General features: G+C 35.0%; 1 protein-coding gene across 1 annotated transcript; it reads right to left on the bottom strand.

Moving 5' to 3' along the window:
* Positions 1–743: 743 nt before the first annotated feature.
* LOC120268796 (signal recognition particle subunit SRP68) lies at positions 744–13,758 on the bottom strand. The gene is made up of 14 exons (XM_039276062.1): positions 13,640–13,758; positions 13,386–13,488; positions 13,236–13,302; positions 12,997–13,107; positions 11,586–11,781; positions 10,354–10,439; positions 9,351–9,546; positions 4,329–4,440; positions 3,764–3,891; positions 3,382–3,588; positions 3,157–3,266; positions 2,340–2,469; positions 1,386–1,535; positions 744–1,253 (listed from the first exon to the last, which is right to left on the bottom strand). Exons 2-14 carry the CDS (start codon positions 13,468–13,470, stop codon positions 1,032–1,034), a joined length of 1,800 nt encoding a protein of 599 aa, XP_039131996.1. The 5' UTR covers positions 13,471–13,488; positions 13,640–13,758; the 3' UTR covers positions 744–1,031.
* Positions 13,759–14,706: the final 948 nt, after the last annotated feature.

Genomic DNA, 14,706 nt, shown 5'->3' with positions numbered 1-14,706 from the left:
GCAACCTTCCCTACTAAGCTCGGGTCTTTGGAGTCCGCCTCCCTCCACTTGTGTGCATTACATCGTGCCTTTGCGTAGTCGATGTGGGGCACGACTCGTCGAGGTTTGATCGGCGACCGCCACGTAGGTTCTCGACCAGGGCCGGGCTGCACTACCGGGTCCGAGTGAAGTATCGCTGGTCGCGCCCTAGATTAACCTGGACCGACGGAGCGCCAGTTGTCTCGATCGGTGAGAATGTAATGACATAAATGAACTAACCCTTTTGACTCCCACATCGAGCCATGGATGGACCCTATCAGGTGCATATAAGTGGAGGGCAACTTTCCCTACTAGGCCGGTCTTTTGGGGTCCGCTCTCCCCTCCACTTGTGTGCATTACAGTAATACAATACTTATTATATCCGACCTTGTTTTTATTTTAAGAGAGACAAATCATAGATTCTACAACAAATGATCACCCTGACAACTTATCTTTCACAAATTAGGGAGGATAAATTCAAAGCATTCTTGAATTTTGAAAGAAACCACTTATTTCTATTAAAATATATCTTTTGCTGTTAAAAATTAAAAACAAATATTTTTTACTTTTAAAATCAAAGTATATATTAAGATGCACTCTAGCAACCAAAAGTACTCTTATGCCTAATTTTATCAGGTAAATGAAAATAAACTGAAATTACTAGTTAACGCAAACGTATATAAAGGGACACTTGAAGCATCAACGCCTGAGGATAACAACAAAGATGAACACAATCTTCTTCAAGTCCAGATATCTGTCAACAAATATCTGTCTCCTCTTTAATAATATAACACCACATGATCACCCCAAGTTCAGGCCTAACTGTTAATTTCACAGACAATCTAAAAATGTTTCTCTGCTGAAGGGAAAAAAAAAATGGAAAAACAAGTTAGGGCATTGAAAACAAGTCTCTTCAAATATTTTTTTTATCCTCAATTGGTAGCATGCACTTGACTGCACAAGAGTTCTGTTTAAGATCTAACTCTTTAGCCCTCAAATGTTCAAAAAAGTACTTATCTCCATAGCCTGCCAAATAATCCTTTCTTGTCTTTCTTCATTCTGTTTTCGAGAGATGGGAACTCAATTGAACTGAAGACATTGTCCAAAATGATTGGATTGCAGGGTACTGACTGGAAAGGCGGAGGGAAGCGTTCAATGTGAGGCGGTGCTTTTGAGTTGGCCTCGCTAATTGCAGATTCGTATACATCAAGCAAATCCACAAGGAACTTCTCTTCCTGCAGAATGTGAATAAGAAACATTATGTTACATTTCTAAATGCATGCACATGCAAGTCATCCAAACGTTTACAATAACTGCATCTATTCAAAGTATTTTTGCAAGTAATTACGAATCTGCTGCCATTATACCTTCTTTTGTTGTCCAGTCAATGATATGGTGGAGACACCCTTTGAAAGTCGTTCTGGAATCTTCTCCTCCTCCATAATCCCTGTTGCATGCTCTATACAGCTATTTGATCGGCAGTTGTAGGATAAAGCTTTCAAATCTTTAACCAATGCCTGTTGGAAAAATGGCACAAACATTGTACCAATTGCATGATCAGGGCTTAAATCAAATATATTTTCCTTCTCCATTAAGTTATTTCAAATTCCATTACACCCACACTCTAACAGCTTGATAATTCAAAAGGTTAAGAAACAAATGGCCTACAACGTCAGTATGCAAACTTAATGCTTGACCTTACAGTTTTTCCTTCTCCATACAATGTTTCAGTTAAGATAATTCCCTGATTTGATTTTTAAACCCATATTTCCTATTTTTGTGCCCATTTCAAACTGAGGCAAAAAGCCATCTTTCCTACTTTTTGCCTCTTCTTGAGCAATTGGTTTTGCATCTCTCATACTGACAAATTTCAACGCACCTCTAAACAATCTGCCTCATTAAGTTAGAAGATTGAGTTAGCCCTCCCATAAACATCAGATTACAAGTTCTCCACTGGGACCAACAATTGAGCAAAAAATAGACAGATTTTAGCGGGTGGACTGATCTACGCTAAATATGGTATACCAAATGAAACCAATAAGTTCTTATTTATCATTGTTATTTTCATTATAGCGAAAAAAGAAAAAGTAATTTATACACTAGAAAAATTATTGTCAGATTATAACTTACAAATATTCATTGATTTCCTAAAACCTTAGGTAATTTGCAAGTTTCTGGACAAATTACAAAGCATAAAAAGTACAGGTCACAGAAGACAGAAAAGATGAAAGGTACATAATAAAAAGAATTTCTGCCCCAGACCTGCAACATAGCTGAAAATAAGATATATGTACTAGAAAGGCATAAAAGATCATAAATACCTCATCAGCATTATTAGCCAATTGTAATTTTTGAATTGCAGTATCAGCAAGGGAGCGAGCATGGCAAAAAAGTACATAAGCTTCAGCTCTTTTACCAGCTGAACTGTATGATTTAGCCAAATAGAAACACCTGCATCACAATATGAAAAAAATCAGTTAGAAGTTATCAAGAATAATTCACCAGGGATGACGAAACTAGCCATATCTTCTAGATCACAGCCAATCAATGAGAACAGAGTGAGCAAGAAAACAGGTTGCAAATCAAATAAAACATAAACAACTAGCTTTATACATCTGGGGCAAAAGCACACAGAACAAATTACAACTCTTTAAATCTGAATGCTAAAATCCTCAAAGTTACTATGCTTCCCAAGCAAATTCTTTTTGTATCTCCCAAACTGAAGATTTACAAGTCACAGTCTGAGCAATCTGCCTCATTAAATTAATAGACATCTAAGCAATCTGCCTCATTAATTTAGAAGACAGAGTTAACATTCCCACAACCATCAAATGGCAAGAACATAGTTTGGAGCAACCAATGCATAGAAGAGACAGGCTGATCCATAGTATGAACACACAACCACATTGCTACAGCACATAAGCCTCGTGGCGATCTCCAGTCTACATTGTAATAAGAAGTTACACGCTAATAACCACTCATATCTTCTTGCAAACAATCTAGACACTTGCATCAAATGCAAGAAAATATTTAACTGGGTTCATCAAGAATCAGATTGAAACTCAAGCGTATAAATTGAAATATATATTACCACAAACTAACAGGCAACCATTAAAGAATAAAGGTTGTATCACAGACCTTTCAGCTCGAAACACCAAAATCTTAAGGGATAGCTCTTCAACAAAAGCAACCTCTTCTGGTTTTCTATCCCTCCCAGAACTGACTAAATCAGATAAATCAGTTGAATTCTGCAAGATAAAAAAATATACTCACAAAAAGGAAATAGGATCCACAGATCAATGAATACGTATATACAAAAACTATTTTAAATAACTAATTTGCAAATTTCAGGTCACATAATACCTGTATTAAAAGATCATACAAGCGAACAAGCTCTTCCGGTTTTGTGATCTTTTCACCCTTGTCATCTCGATTCTTGGTGAATTTACTTTTAGCAATGGAAACCAACAATTGGTTGCGTTCTATCGTGCGCTGTCCTAAGACAGCACTAACCGCTTTATCAAGGCCATTCAAGTCATCTTTTACATTTTCCGCATTTCCTGCAGCAGCCTAAAATTCAGATTTATTGTCAGGATGCGTCAACATAATTAGCAAAAGGTCAAAACCATCAGCTAACGTCTTCAACACACTTCAACCGACCATGAATACCAAAACAATTTGCTCCTAAATAAAACATGTCAACAAAGTAAAGAAGCAACAGCAAATAAATGGTACAATAACATACCAAATCATTGCGGATACAACTTCTCGCATCATGGTACGCAGAAAATATTTTATCAAATATGCCTAGCCGCTTCTCAGCAGAAAGTGAGCCTACTACTGGACCATTAAGGTCTTTCTCCAGCTCCTGAGCTGATGAAATTTCTCAAGGTAAAGATTTATACAAAATGAACATTTCAACAAACTGAACAATGGTCCACCGCAAACTGGAGTTTACAGAAGACAGTTTGATAGCATGTTAAAACCACAAACTAATGTTTGCATGCAGCAACAGAAAACCAGTAATAGGAAACATGAGGTGCACATCAAATATAATTTGCTAGCACAGCATCACTGCATGCATCTATGGGTACTTAACTTACAAAACAAATAGAACCAAAAAATGTATACGTTTAACATGCAGAAAGAAATAAGACAAGCACACAAAACATGTTTGGAAAAATAGATGTTGGTCATAGACTGTTATGACAAAACCTGTCCCAGAGGGGAAAAAAATTCTCAGGGAAAAGACTAATTTTTGCTTTTTTTGGAGGTAAAACAGGTAGAAAAGCAAAGTACCAAAAGCATACCTTTGAGAATGAAAACCCGAGTCTTAGAGTTACTGATAGGAAATCTATGGCCATGCCAACAGAACTCTGTCATTGAAGCTGCTTGTTGTGATCTTTCCTCAGCCATAACAGTCTAAATATCAGAATTATTGGAGAACATTAAAACAAATATTGATATCATGACAAAAAATATAGCCATCAAGTGAGTTCAGCAGCATCACATTGGAGAAAAATAATAAGGGAAAGAACGCGTCACATTTATTTATAGCACAAAAACATCACGTGCAAAAGCCAATAACAGATAAACTTACCTGATAAAGGTTTGTTAATTAACTCATCAAGGTAAATTATTACTTTTAGTGGAGCCAAATAAGATAGGCTATATATATCAGGACAATTAGCTGACAAGTACAAAAGATAAAGAAGTGAGATATATGGAAAAGGGGCATAGATTATTAGACTCGGCATTTCTTTGAGCAAAAGTTGCAATCTTCAGGCTGTATTTTTCATGGAGAAGAGATTATTTGGTGATGTTGTGACATGGTCATCTCACCTTTTGGAAACAGGTCTATCCATATTAGATACAATCAGTGCATCCCCATCTATGTAGAAGTAAAAGGAGTCAGCTTCTATCATTCATTCAAAATCATGTAAATTACATACATGACCTGATCAAGACAAGCAAGTCATGTTTAGTGAATCATTAGAAAGTGAACATAAAAGGAGACAAGAGAAAGGAAACATAGAAATCCTGAGGGCTGCTTTCTCTCTTGAATTTTCCTTCATTTTTACATCATGCTTCTTGCTCCTTTTTTCTTATACTTACACTTTTTTTGACTTCTTAGAGCCACTTATTTGCCTTAGTTGCTGCATTTGTATTTCCACCATAACTCTCTTCTTCAATGTAATTACCCTTCTTCACGACACTCCTTGATCCTTCTTTCTTATACTGCCACTTTTTTTGACTTTTCATTTATCTGAATTTCTACAGAACCACAGCCCAAAATTAATAATTCATGTTTTATTATGCCCATTTATTTATGTTATTATATTGTGTCATGGGATCCAATTATCATGATGTTTTTCATCTTCTAAAGACATGATCAAAAGATGTTTCATCTAGCTTGGACATATGTAATAGTCGCAGAAGAGAAGGAAAAAGGTTTGATACAAGACTGCAAGTTTCATGGGTTAGTGTAGCGATTATAAAGTTGAAGCATCATTTAACACAAAGCAAGAAATTATACTTCATTCGATGTCACTCAAAATGATGCAACAATAAAAGGAAGCCTTTTAATGCATTCAAAATTGAAGATGGAAAAGCACTCACAAAAAGAACAGGAATGATGTGGAGCTGATGATCATATGTACAATAGCGGTAATTATAGTTGTAAAACGATAACAAATACAAAGCTATAACTTGTAAGAGGAAAAGACAGCATACAAAGTTAAAGTATAATGGGGAGTTTAACCACAATCATGGTAGGGAAGAAAATTGAAGTACTACTAGTGGAATTGATACTAAAAAAAAATATCAATGAAACAGAAATACAAGCAACTGAAGTTGCAAACTAAGGATGAAGGAGAAGCCTGTGATGAGATGTAAAACAACATAAAACCCCATCAATAAGACAAAGGAATATATAGGCAAATGAATAGCGATTAAATGATCAAGGAGCCCCTACGCAAATGTGTACAGTTCTCTTGAAGATTTTCTTAATCATGATATCATTCTTTCCATTTGGCACAATCAACCTATTTCATAAAGACGCTAGATGTCAGTAATATAGAGAATAAGAGCAAAAGCCTCCAAAATGAAAAGGGATTGTGCATAAGTACTTGAAGAATGATACCAACAAAAAAAGTCATCTCAAGCCTCCAAAATGAAAAGTGATTGTGCATAAGTACTTGAAGAATGATACCAACAAAAAAATGGAGTCAACTCGAGAGCTCAAGGCTTAAAAGGAAAGTGATCCACAATTAGGACCAGTGGGTATAGGCAACCAAATAATAAATAAACAAATAAAATAGAAATCATACTCGGAATTCATTTTACTATCCTAGTCGAGTTTATTTTGTTTCTTCGACAGAGATTTTGGCATAATGGGCACCACATTGAATCTGGTCCATTAATTTAGTAAAATTATGGGTGAAGTCAAAACGAAATCAGCACTGAATTGGTAACAAATAATACCAAACATCAATAAGGCCCTCAGGAAGTTATTGGGGTAAAAGTGCAAATGTTTTGGGTTCCATATTTGGAGGAACTTGAGTTCAAAGAAAAGGTGTTGCATGGCAAAGAAGGCATAAGGGACTGCCAAATTTATGAGCATACTTTATATTTAAATTTAAAGAATACACTAAAGGATTAGATTTTATAAGATCAAGCATGGCACTGTTCAAATACAATTTCTTACCTTGAGTAGGATACTTTGGCAAAAATTAAAGGCAGGCATTTTTATTGGATGAATGGGGAGTTTTAGTTACATGAATTCAAGATTGTAGATTGTGAGATATGCTGAAAAAATCATTGTAACCAACACATCTTAGAACATTATGCTGTATGTTTGACGCCCTTGTCTCCATCAATGTCCATTTTGTGAATTAATGGGAACAAAAACCCAATAATCCATGTTCTATGATAGCATCAAGGGTAAAGAATGGGTAATCAAGAGTCCAGTGGCAATGCATGGAAAAGAAAAAAAGAGCACAAGCCATTTTGGAAGAATAGTGCACAAGATGCAATGAACAGATTATTAACCTGTGCATGTAATTGCATATTTTAAATGCTTCAATACAAGTTGCAGCTTTCTGGTGTTCTAATCATATGCAAAGCATAATGTGGCCATATAGTGCCTGCAACCACAAAATAGAAGCAGCACCATCTTAAGGGGGAATTTTCAGTTATGATTAGTTATCCTTCTATTATTAAGAATGTTTATTTCAAGGGTAGAGATCCTGCCTTTGTTTTTGCTAAGCAAGATTATCAGAGGGATCTGCCATTGCTACTATAATACAGCTCAGATAATACAGCGATTAGAGGAGGAATATTGGTCTTTATAGTCATGAGATATCTATAACCTCGCCCATAAAATATTAATCCAAGCACACAGTTCTTTGTTGAAGGTGAGTAAAATTAGAGGTTAAATGGTCAAATTCACACCAGACCATAATAATTAGGTTCAGGAAAAATTACACTAAATAACACCCATCTGTAGCACAAAACTGACTAACTGTTATATCTTTATCATTGACACAAAATCACTCACAACATGATGTCAGAACATCGTATTTGTTAAATTAGTCAATTAGTTATTTTAATTCAGTTTAATTCTTATTTAGTAGAAACGCGATTATATGTGACTAAAAAATAGGAAGGCTAAGATTAGATAAAGTTATTTACAACACAGGGATGAGATTAGGGTTGATGTAGCCCTGGCATGAATAGTCTTTAAGAGTTAATGAAAGATGAAAATTATATTTCTTTTCTACAGTTAATTAGATCTCTAACAACCAAAATCCTTTAACTTCGTTCCTGCTTCAACTTTACTTCATCTTAGCATCTTTCTTGGCCACAACTATTGTATTCCTCCTCTATCTAGCACTTCAATCTGGTACTAGAGCAAAAAGATCCTAAGATTATATTAGGTTTAACCTCTAAGCAAGGTTGCATGTGGTGAAGATCTTCGAAAAGGCATCCACGCCCTGCAAACAGAATTGGTTGAAATGTGGCATATAATTAAAGATCTGTCACAAGCCATGCAGCCCCTACACTGACAGGAACCAATGCAGAGATTTCAAGAGGTGCCCACGATCGTTCGGACATAGATGGTGGCTTGGAGAATGAGATTGATGATGAATATGATGAAAATCCTTTTCATAATGTTGGAACCATAATCACAGCAGTTCAAGGTGGATTGGTAGAAAGGATAGTTCATGCAGACCAAGTTCGTCAGTTACCAAAGTGCAGCCAGATATTATTGAAGATATATAGAGGCCAAATAAGTAAATTCAAGGTTTGACAACAGATATGACAGATTTTTTATTAACTGGTTGGGAAAACAGTTGGAAAAGCACGTGGATGGCAGAAGATGAATTAAAGAATATTGATCCAAACACGTTTACTGGCAAAAACTTTTTCGATGAAGTCAAGCTCACCAACCAGGGAAGATTAATGCAGAATCATCATATTTTTTTATTAGTCAATTAGTTATTTTAATCCAGTTTAATTCTTATTAAGTAGACATGTGATTCATGTGTGACTGCAATAAATTGGATGGCTAAGACTAGACATTAGACAATAGTTATTTTTAACATAGGGTTAAAATTAAAAGGCCAATGTAGCCCCGGCATAAATAATCTCAATGTGACAACTGATGATATTATATTTCTTTTCTGCAGAAGGTTAGATCTCTAGCTGTCAAAATCCGTGATACCCATAATTATTAGTCACACGCGAATCACATCACAGCAGATCATCAATTTCATAACCAACTTGATGATACCAATAATTTGATAAGTCCAACATCAATAAATCAAACATTTGGAAAGGTTTTGAGTGATTGATGATGCACGATAACAAAAATTTGGTAAGAAGATGTGCAATAAACAATTAAAGCATACCATCATAAGTGAGGCATGAGCCAAATATAAATTTCACCCATTGCAAGGTCATCCTCAACCTATCAATAAACCAACAAAGAAGCAACATCTAGACCATCCTATGGGAATAAGTTGCCCAGAGTCAGTAGGTCAATTTGCCAAGGAGATTTCATTGATTCTACCAAACAAACAAACAAAGAGAACTAGAAAACTTAAGCTATTAAATAGAACAAAAAAGCAAAAATAATTAGATACATTTGTCAATATTTTCATCATAGGTTGATTTATGAACTGTTTAAGAAAAGAAATAATCATTTATGAGATTTGAAAAGGTCCACAATGCAATCCACCATAACTAAAAGAAAAAACATGCCTTCCATGACAGTTAGATACTTTTAGTTTAAGAAGAGGGAAATGTTAAATCATGAGAGCAAAACTTACCTCTAATTTAGCTCTGAAAAGGTCTAATGCAGGCCCGTCCATTTCTCCAATACCTAAAAATTCAGAAGTTTGTATGCTTGATTTTCCGACTTTGTGCAGGCAATACCTTATGCTTGGCTCAAGTTCTTCAACTCGCTCACGGCACAAGATTTGATTCTCTATACTGCCATATTTCCCAAGTTCTTCATAGACAGCCCTACAATGTTAACATTTGTTAACTTCAACTGTGGAGAAAAAGTATACAATAGCTAGCGGTGATACCCCAGTGTCCAGGGACACAAAACCATGTGCCACCAAATAAAGGTAGACATCAAAAGCAAATGAAAACAAGAATATGAAGACAAATTTAAGCATACAAAACCAACAAGAATTTTCATTTTGTTAAACAGAAACTTAACAGAAGACATATACAAAGAATAAAAGCTACAAAGAGTAACAGGAACTTTCAGAAATAAAATAACTTTAAATGCTACAGTATCATGTTTCCATGATAAGAAAAGTTAAGTCATGCTTTAAGCCTTCAGCTATGCAAAATAATTAAATTTATTAACATGTTTTAAAATATTGAATTTCACTTAGTTAAAAAGGATAATTATTGAGAGCAATGAATTTTACCAAAATCTTAAAAGTCAAACAACAGATTCTATTACGTTCTAAAGCTTGACTTAACTTAAGAAAAGTTAAAATATGCTTTAAGCCTTCAGCTATGCAAAATAATTAAATTTATTAACATGTTTTAAAATATTAAATTTCGCTTGCTTAAAAAGGATAATTATTGAGATCAATGAATTTTACCAAAATCTTAAAAGTTGACCAACAGATTCTATTACTTTCTAAAGCACACCCAAACATATAAAAACAAAAACTATAGCTTCCACATTGCACAAATGCACAGATTAACAACCTGCCAAGCTTACCATTGATGCCAGGAATTAAAAGAAAGGCATCAACATCTCCAAGCAATACTAAAGATGGTAGTATCTTTTTTATAGGAAAAATATACCTAGCATTCTTGAAGTTCACTAGAGCAGTTTCCCAATTCTTATCTTGCTCAAACAATAAAGTACCCTTCATATAAGATGCATATGCCTGCAAATGGAAAATAATTCCGCACATTAAAGAGCAATTTTCTACTGCAGAAGAAGTTCAAAAGAGACAAAGTTAAGAGTACGCAATAAATTTGATGGCCAATCAAAGATAAAAGCTATTGAAATATAGAATAAAAATATGAGACACCGAAAGAATACTTGAAAAGTTAAAATTGAATAAATATCAACTGTGAAATGAAAACAGAAGCGAGAATGAGATGAACTGTTCTATATGTCCTATTCACATCAATTCACCTCTAACAGTTCAGTTGAGCACTTGTTTCTTTAAAAATAAAAAAAGAAATAACTCATGCATATAAAATACAGAAAATCTCCAGTCATTTCTGCTAACAGTGTGAAAAGCCCAAAATCTGAAGGGCCCCGGCATAAGAACATGATCTTATCTGATTCTCTACAACTAATGATTTGGATCCAAGGCATGTTGAACTCCTAATAAGTGACGCTTTTATTTCTTAGAATTGTCTTAGAAAGGAACTAACCTAATACAAAGAGCCATGAGAAAAATTGATAGCCCCATTTATGGGGAAAATCCACACAGCATTTAAGTTCATATTTAAGACATTAAAAAAAAAAGATAGAAAGCCACACTATGGGAAAGTCAGCACAGCTTGTAAATATGTTCAAGCTTGAAAACACTCATGATTCATACTTAAAACAGGAGAAGATATATTTTCAGAAAGCTATGAAAGAAGCAACAATGACAAAAAAGTCAATCATAAAGCAGTAAAAGCAATTTCTGATTAATGGCCCTTGAGAAGAAATAATAAGACTCTCATCAAAATTTGAAACTACAGATTTATTTTCATGTGATAAAAGGTAAAGATTTGAATGAATAATAAGATGTTTCATAAGGCTTATATAAGCAATCCAAATGCAGCAAGTTCAAGTTACTTTTTATTGAAATGTGCCCATCAAAGAATCCTATCAGATGTCCAAAATTTGTACAAGACAGAATAAGAAGATTAGACTACTCAGTTAGATGTATAGTGCAAACTCGTATCATGGCAGAGAGCATTTGGAAAAATAGCACCGAACTATGGGTGTTGATTAAAACACTGATATTGAAGCCAGTAGTAAGTTCTGTCTTTAATCCAAAATAAAAAATCAAAACAAGTAGGCCATGTACCTCAGCTTCAAGAGATGTTCTAGAATCACCCCTTACAGCACACAGTTGTGCAAAAAGAGTAGCCCACTTTACTGCTTTCCTCAACCTACCAAGTAAATAAATACGTTGTCGTCCATTTGGCCCATCAGGCAATTGTCTCTTCTCCATAGCATGGCTCCAAGCTCTTTCTGCCATATAAAGAACCACATGGAGAAACCTATTTGAAGTTGGAAGCATGTCAAATAATCTTCAACTAACGAAAATTGATATTCGTGTTAATATGATTATTGAGATTATAACACTATTAGAAAAGTATGGAGCATTTTTCTTGCAATTAACTCTCTTCACGTTTTGTGAAATATTGAAATTATCACTGGATGAAGCATGTGGAAGCATAATGTACTTTTGTTACAATAATTATTCAATAGTTTCTAATGAAGCATGTGAATAAGCGCTAAGCAATCACAATTCTAAGTTAGTTAACCAGAAAATACATGATAGGAATAGAAAAGCAATGGACAATGAGCCCTCATGAAATAAATCTTAAGCATATTTCACATAGGTCATATTCAGCTGGTTGAAGGTGTGCATGAATCCTACCCCCAACCCCAAACAAAACATACACACACACACACAAACCCAACACATGCAAACATACCAAAAGTAAATATAATCAACTAATGGAATCTAACATCAAGCAACCAATTCAAGAATGGAAGGAAGATTTGCAAACCCATAGCCACTACCTGATTAATATACTGCCCTCTCCTTCATTAGAAACAAAATCTAGTTTCTACAGCTCAATTCAATACCTAATTTTCTTTTGATCATTTATGAAGATCTACAAAATGGCAACAATAAAAATTACACAACTTTGGGTGATCCATGAGCAAGAAGGATCACCATCGCAGAAGAAATGTAATTAGATATTATCCTTATTGTACAGTTTGACATCGAATTGGAAGATAATAGTAAATTATTATGTTTTGCTCCACAAGAATTTGCCATCTACCATATGCAAAAAGGAAATCATAGAGTTGGGATCTATCAATTGTGCCCTGAACTCTGAACAGGCATAAATGAAACAATCCATGGCTAGGTTTTCTCTTCAACCAGGTTTTTCAGTACAGTAAGAGAAACCAGACAAACTTGATGAATAAATTGCAATGTTAGAGTCGATGGAATTGCCTCATTTTAGAACATACTCCAAAACATGAAAGGAAATCTAGGCTTTGCTAGGTTTTTCTTCTTCTCCCTTTTTTTTGACATTCTATGATTAGAAAACTAGGCATCCTCCATCCTTGACAAAGGCATCAAGCAGAATTACATCAAATCATATGTTTGAATTAAGAACACAAAAATAATCCAAAAGTGTTCATCATGCCTTCTTATCAACTAGCTAAAATCAAACCATGAATGTGTGAGAGCATGCCTGACTTCAGTGACAGTCGATTCTGTTATCGCCCTCCGTGTAAATTTCCCACGCCCATGAGTGAACTTCAATGACTTGTAAAGCCTCCTCAATCGTGCAGTACAGTACCTCCTGAACACCATAACACCATCGCATCCACTCATATCAAACCCAGTCACAAAGCAACACAATTTCAAAATAATAAAACATCACATTCTAAAAAAACACCCCAAAACAAGGAAACCAAAACGAACACTCACCGATATCGAGCATAGTCCCTATGACGCAGCCCATGCTGCATCTGAGCCGACTTGAGGAGCTGAAGCACTGAAATCCAAGAAAAACAAGACCAAAACATCAAAATTAAGCACAAAAAGCTGTTCCAGATCAAAAAGGAAGAGAAGAACAACCATTAATGGAGAACTTAGGATTGATTCGCTCAGCGTTGGCAGTATTGTCAATCTCCATCGCCAAGGCTTCGTCTCCTTTAACCATGAGAGAGCAAAGGTTGGGCTTTGGATAGACGATCGCAATCAGAGAACAACATACAAATCAACAAAGCACAATACAAATCAATCCAATTCATGGCAACAGCGAGCAAATCAATCAACCAGATTGAATCAAAGAGGTAGAGAGAGAGAGTGACAGAGGCCGGAGAGCTCACCGGAAGAAGGAAGAGCAACCGCGATACAAATCCCGTCCGCCGGCTCTCGCTTCAGCCTTGATGAAAGAGCTTCAATAGGGTTTTCATTTTTTTTTTCCGAAAATAAAAAAACTTTTTTCAAAACAACCCCTCCGACAATATTATTTTATGCCCCTTTGTCTTTTGTTTTTTTAAAATTAAGATATATATATATTTTAAAATTTTCCTATTTTTTAAGAAAATATTTTCAAAAAATATATTATTTCATCCTTTTATTTTTTACAAATTTATTTATGTAGCATTAAAAAACTTATTTATATATATATATATATTTGACAAAATCAACAAGCGACGAAGCAAAAAGCAAATGGGTATAAAGGTGCATCACTTAGAATGGCATGACTGACTTTCTAAAAATAAATCACAGCCATGCAACCCTGAAGGAAGAACAAAAGATATCCTCACACAGAACTCCCACATAGATATTTAAAAGTGAATTGTAATATGAGATCACAAGCACGAGTAGTTACTAGTGAGCTAGTCCACAGTCCCTATATATATATATATTTATAAGGGAAAATTCTGTTCACCCATCATGAATTTCAAAAATTTCTAAACAGCCCCTCCAACTTTTGCACACCCCAGACAACCCTTCAGTTTTAATTTAAATTCCCTTTTACCCCCTCCCGGTCACTTCAGTTGGGTTAAGTTTATGAATTTCCAGTTTTGCCCTTGCAAATGGTGGGAAAAAAACCGCCCAATCACATCATCTTTTGCACTTTACGCAATTTTTTTCCTTCCTGTTTTTTTTTTCCAGGCAAAGTTTAGAAGGCCGCGCACATCTTCTTCTTCTTCTTCATCTTCTTCTTCTTCTTCTCATTTAGTTTGTTCTATTTGAGTTCTGCTGGTTTCACGATAAGGTGAGAATTTCTTCATTGCTCTCTCTCTCTCTTTGATCATTCTGCGCGAGGGAGAGAGTAACACAATTTATAAAAATGTGAGCGATGGGGTCTCGATGTTTCCCGTGTCAGGGTGAAGTTTATTACATTTGATGAATATAAAACGGTTTGTCCAATAAAAAACGAGAT

The sequence above is a fragment of the Dioscorea cayenensis genome, chromosome 9, assembly GCF_009730915.1.
Source record: "Dioscorea cayenensis subsp. rotundata cultivar TDr96_F1 chromosome 9, TDr96_F1_v2_PseudoChromosome.rev07_lg8_w22 25.fasta, whole genome shotgun sequence".
Taxonomy (NCBI): domain Eukaryota; kingdom Viridiplantae; phylum Streptophyta; class Magnoliopsida; order Dioscoreales; family Dioscoreaceae; genus Dioscorea; species Dioscorea cayenensis.
The sequence above is the reverse complement of the archived record's forward strand: the minus strand, read 5'-3'. Positions and strand labels throughout refer to the sequence as shown.

What these genes read in the sequence shown, in the direction of transcription:
- LOC120268796 (XM_039276062.1), bottom strand. Translation starts at nt 13,470, where the DNA reads ATGGTTAAAGGAGACGAAGCCTTGGCGATGGAGATTGACAATACTGCC. An exon ending in TCGGGTTTTCATTCTCAAAG is followed by an intron (nt 3,892 to 4,328) that starts GTATGCTTTTGG and finishes AAATTTCATCAG; the next exon opens with CTCAGGAGCTGGAGAAAGAC. An exon ending in TGACTGGACAACAAAAGAAG is followed by an intron (nt 1,254 to 1,385) that starts GTATAATGGCAG and finishes CACATTCTGCAG; the next exon opens with GAAGAGAAGTTCCTTGTGGA.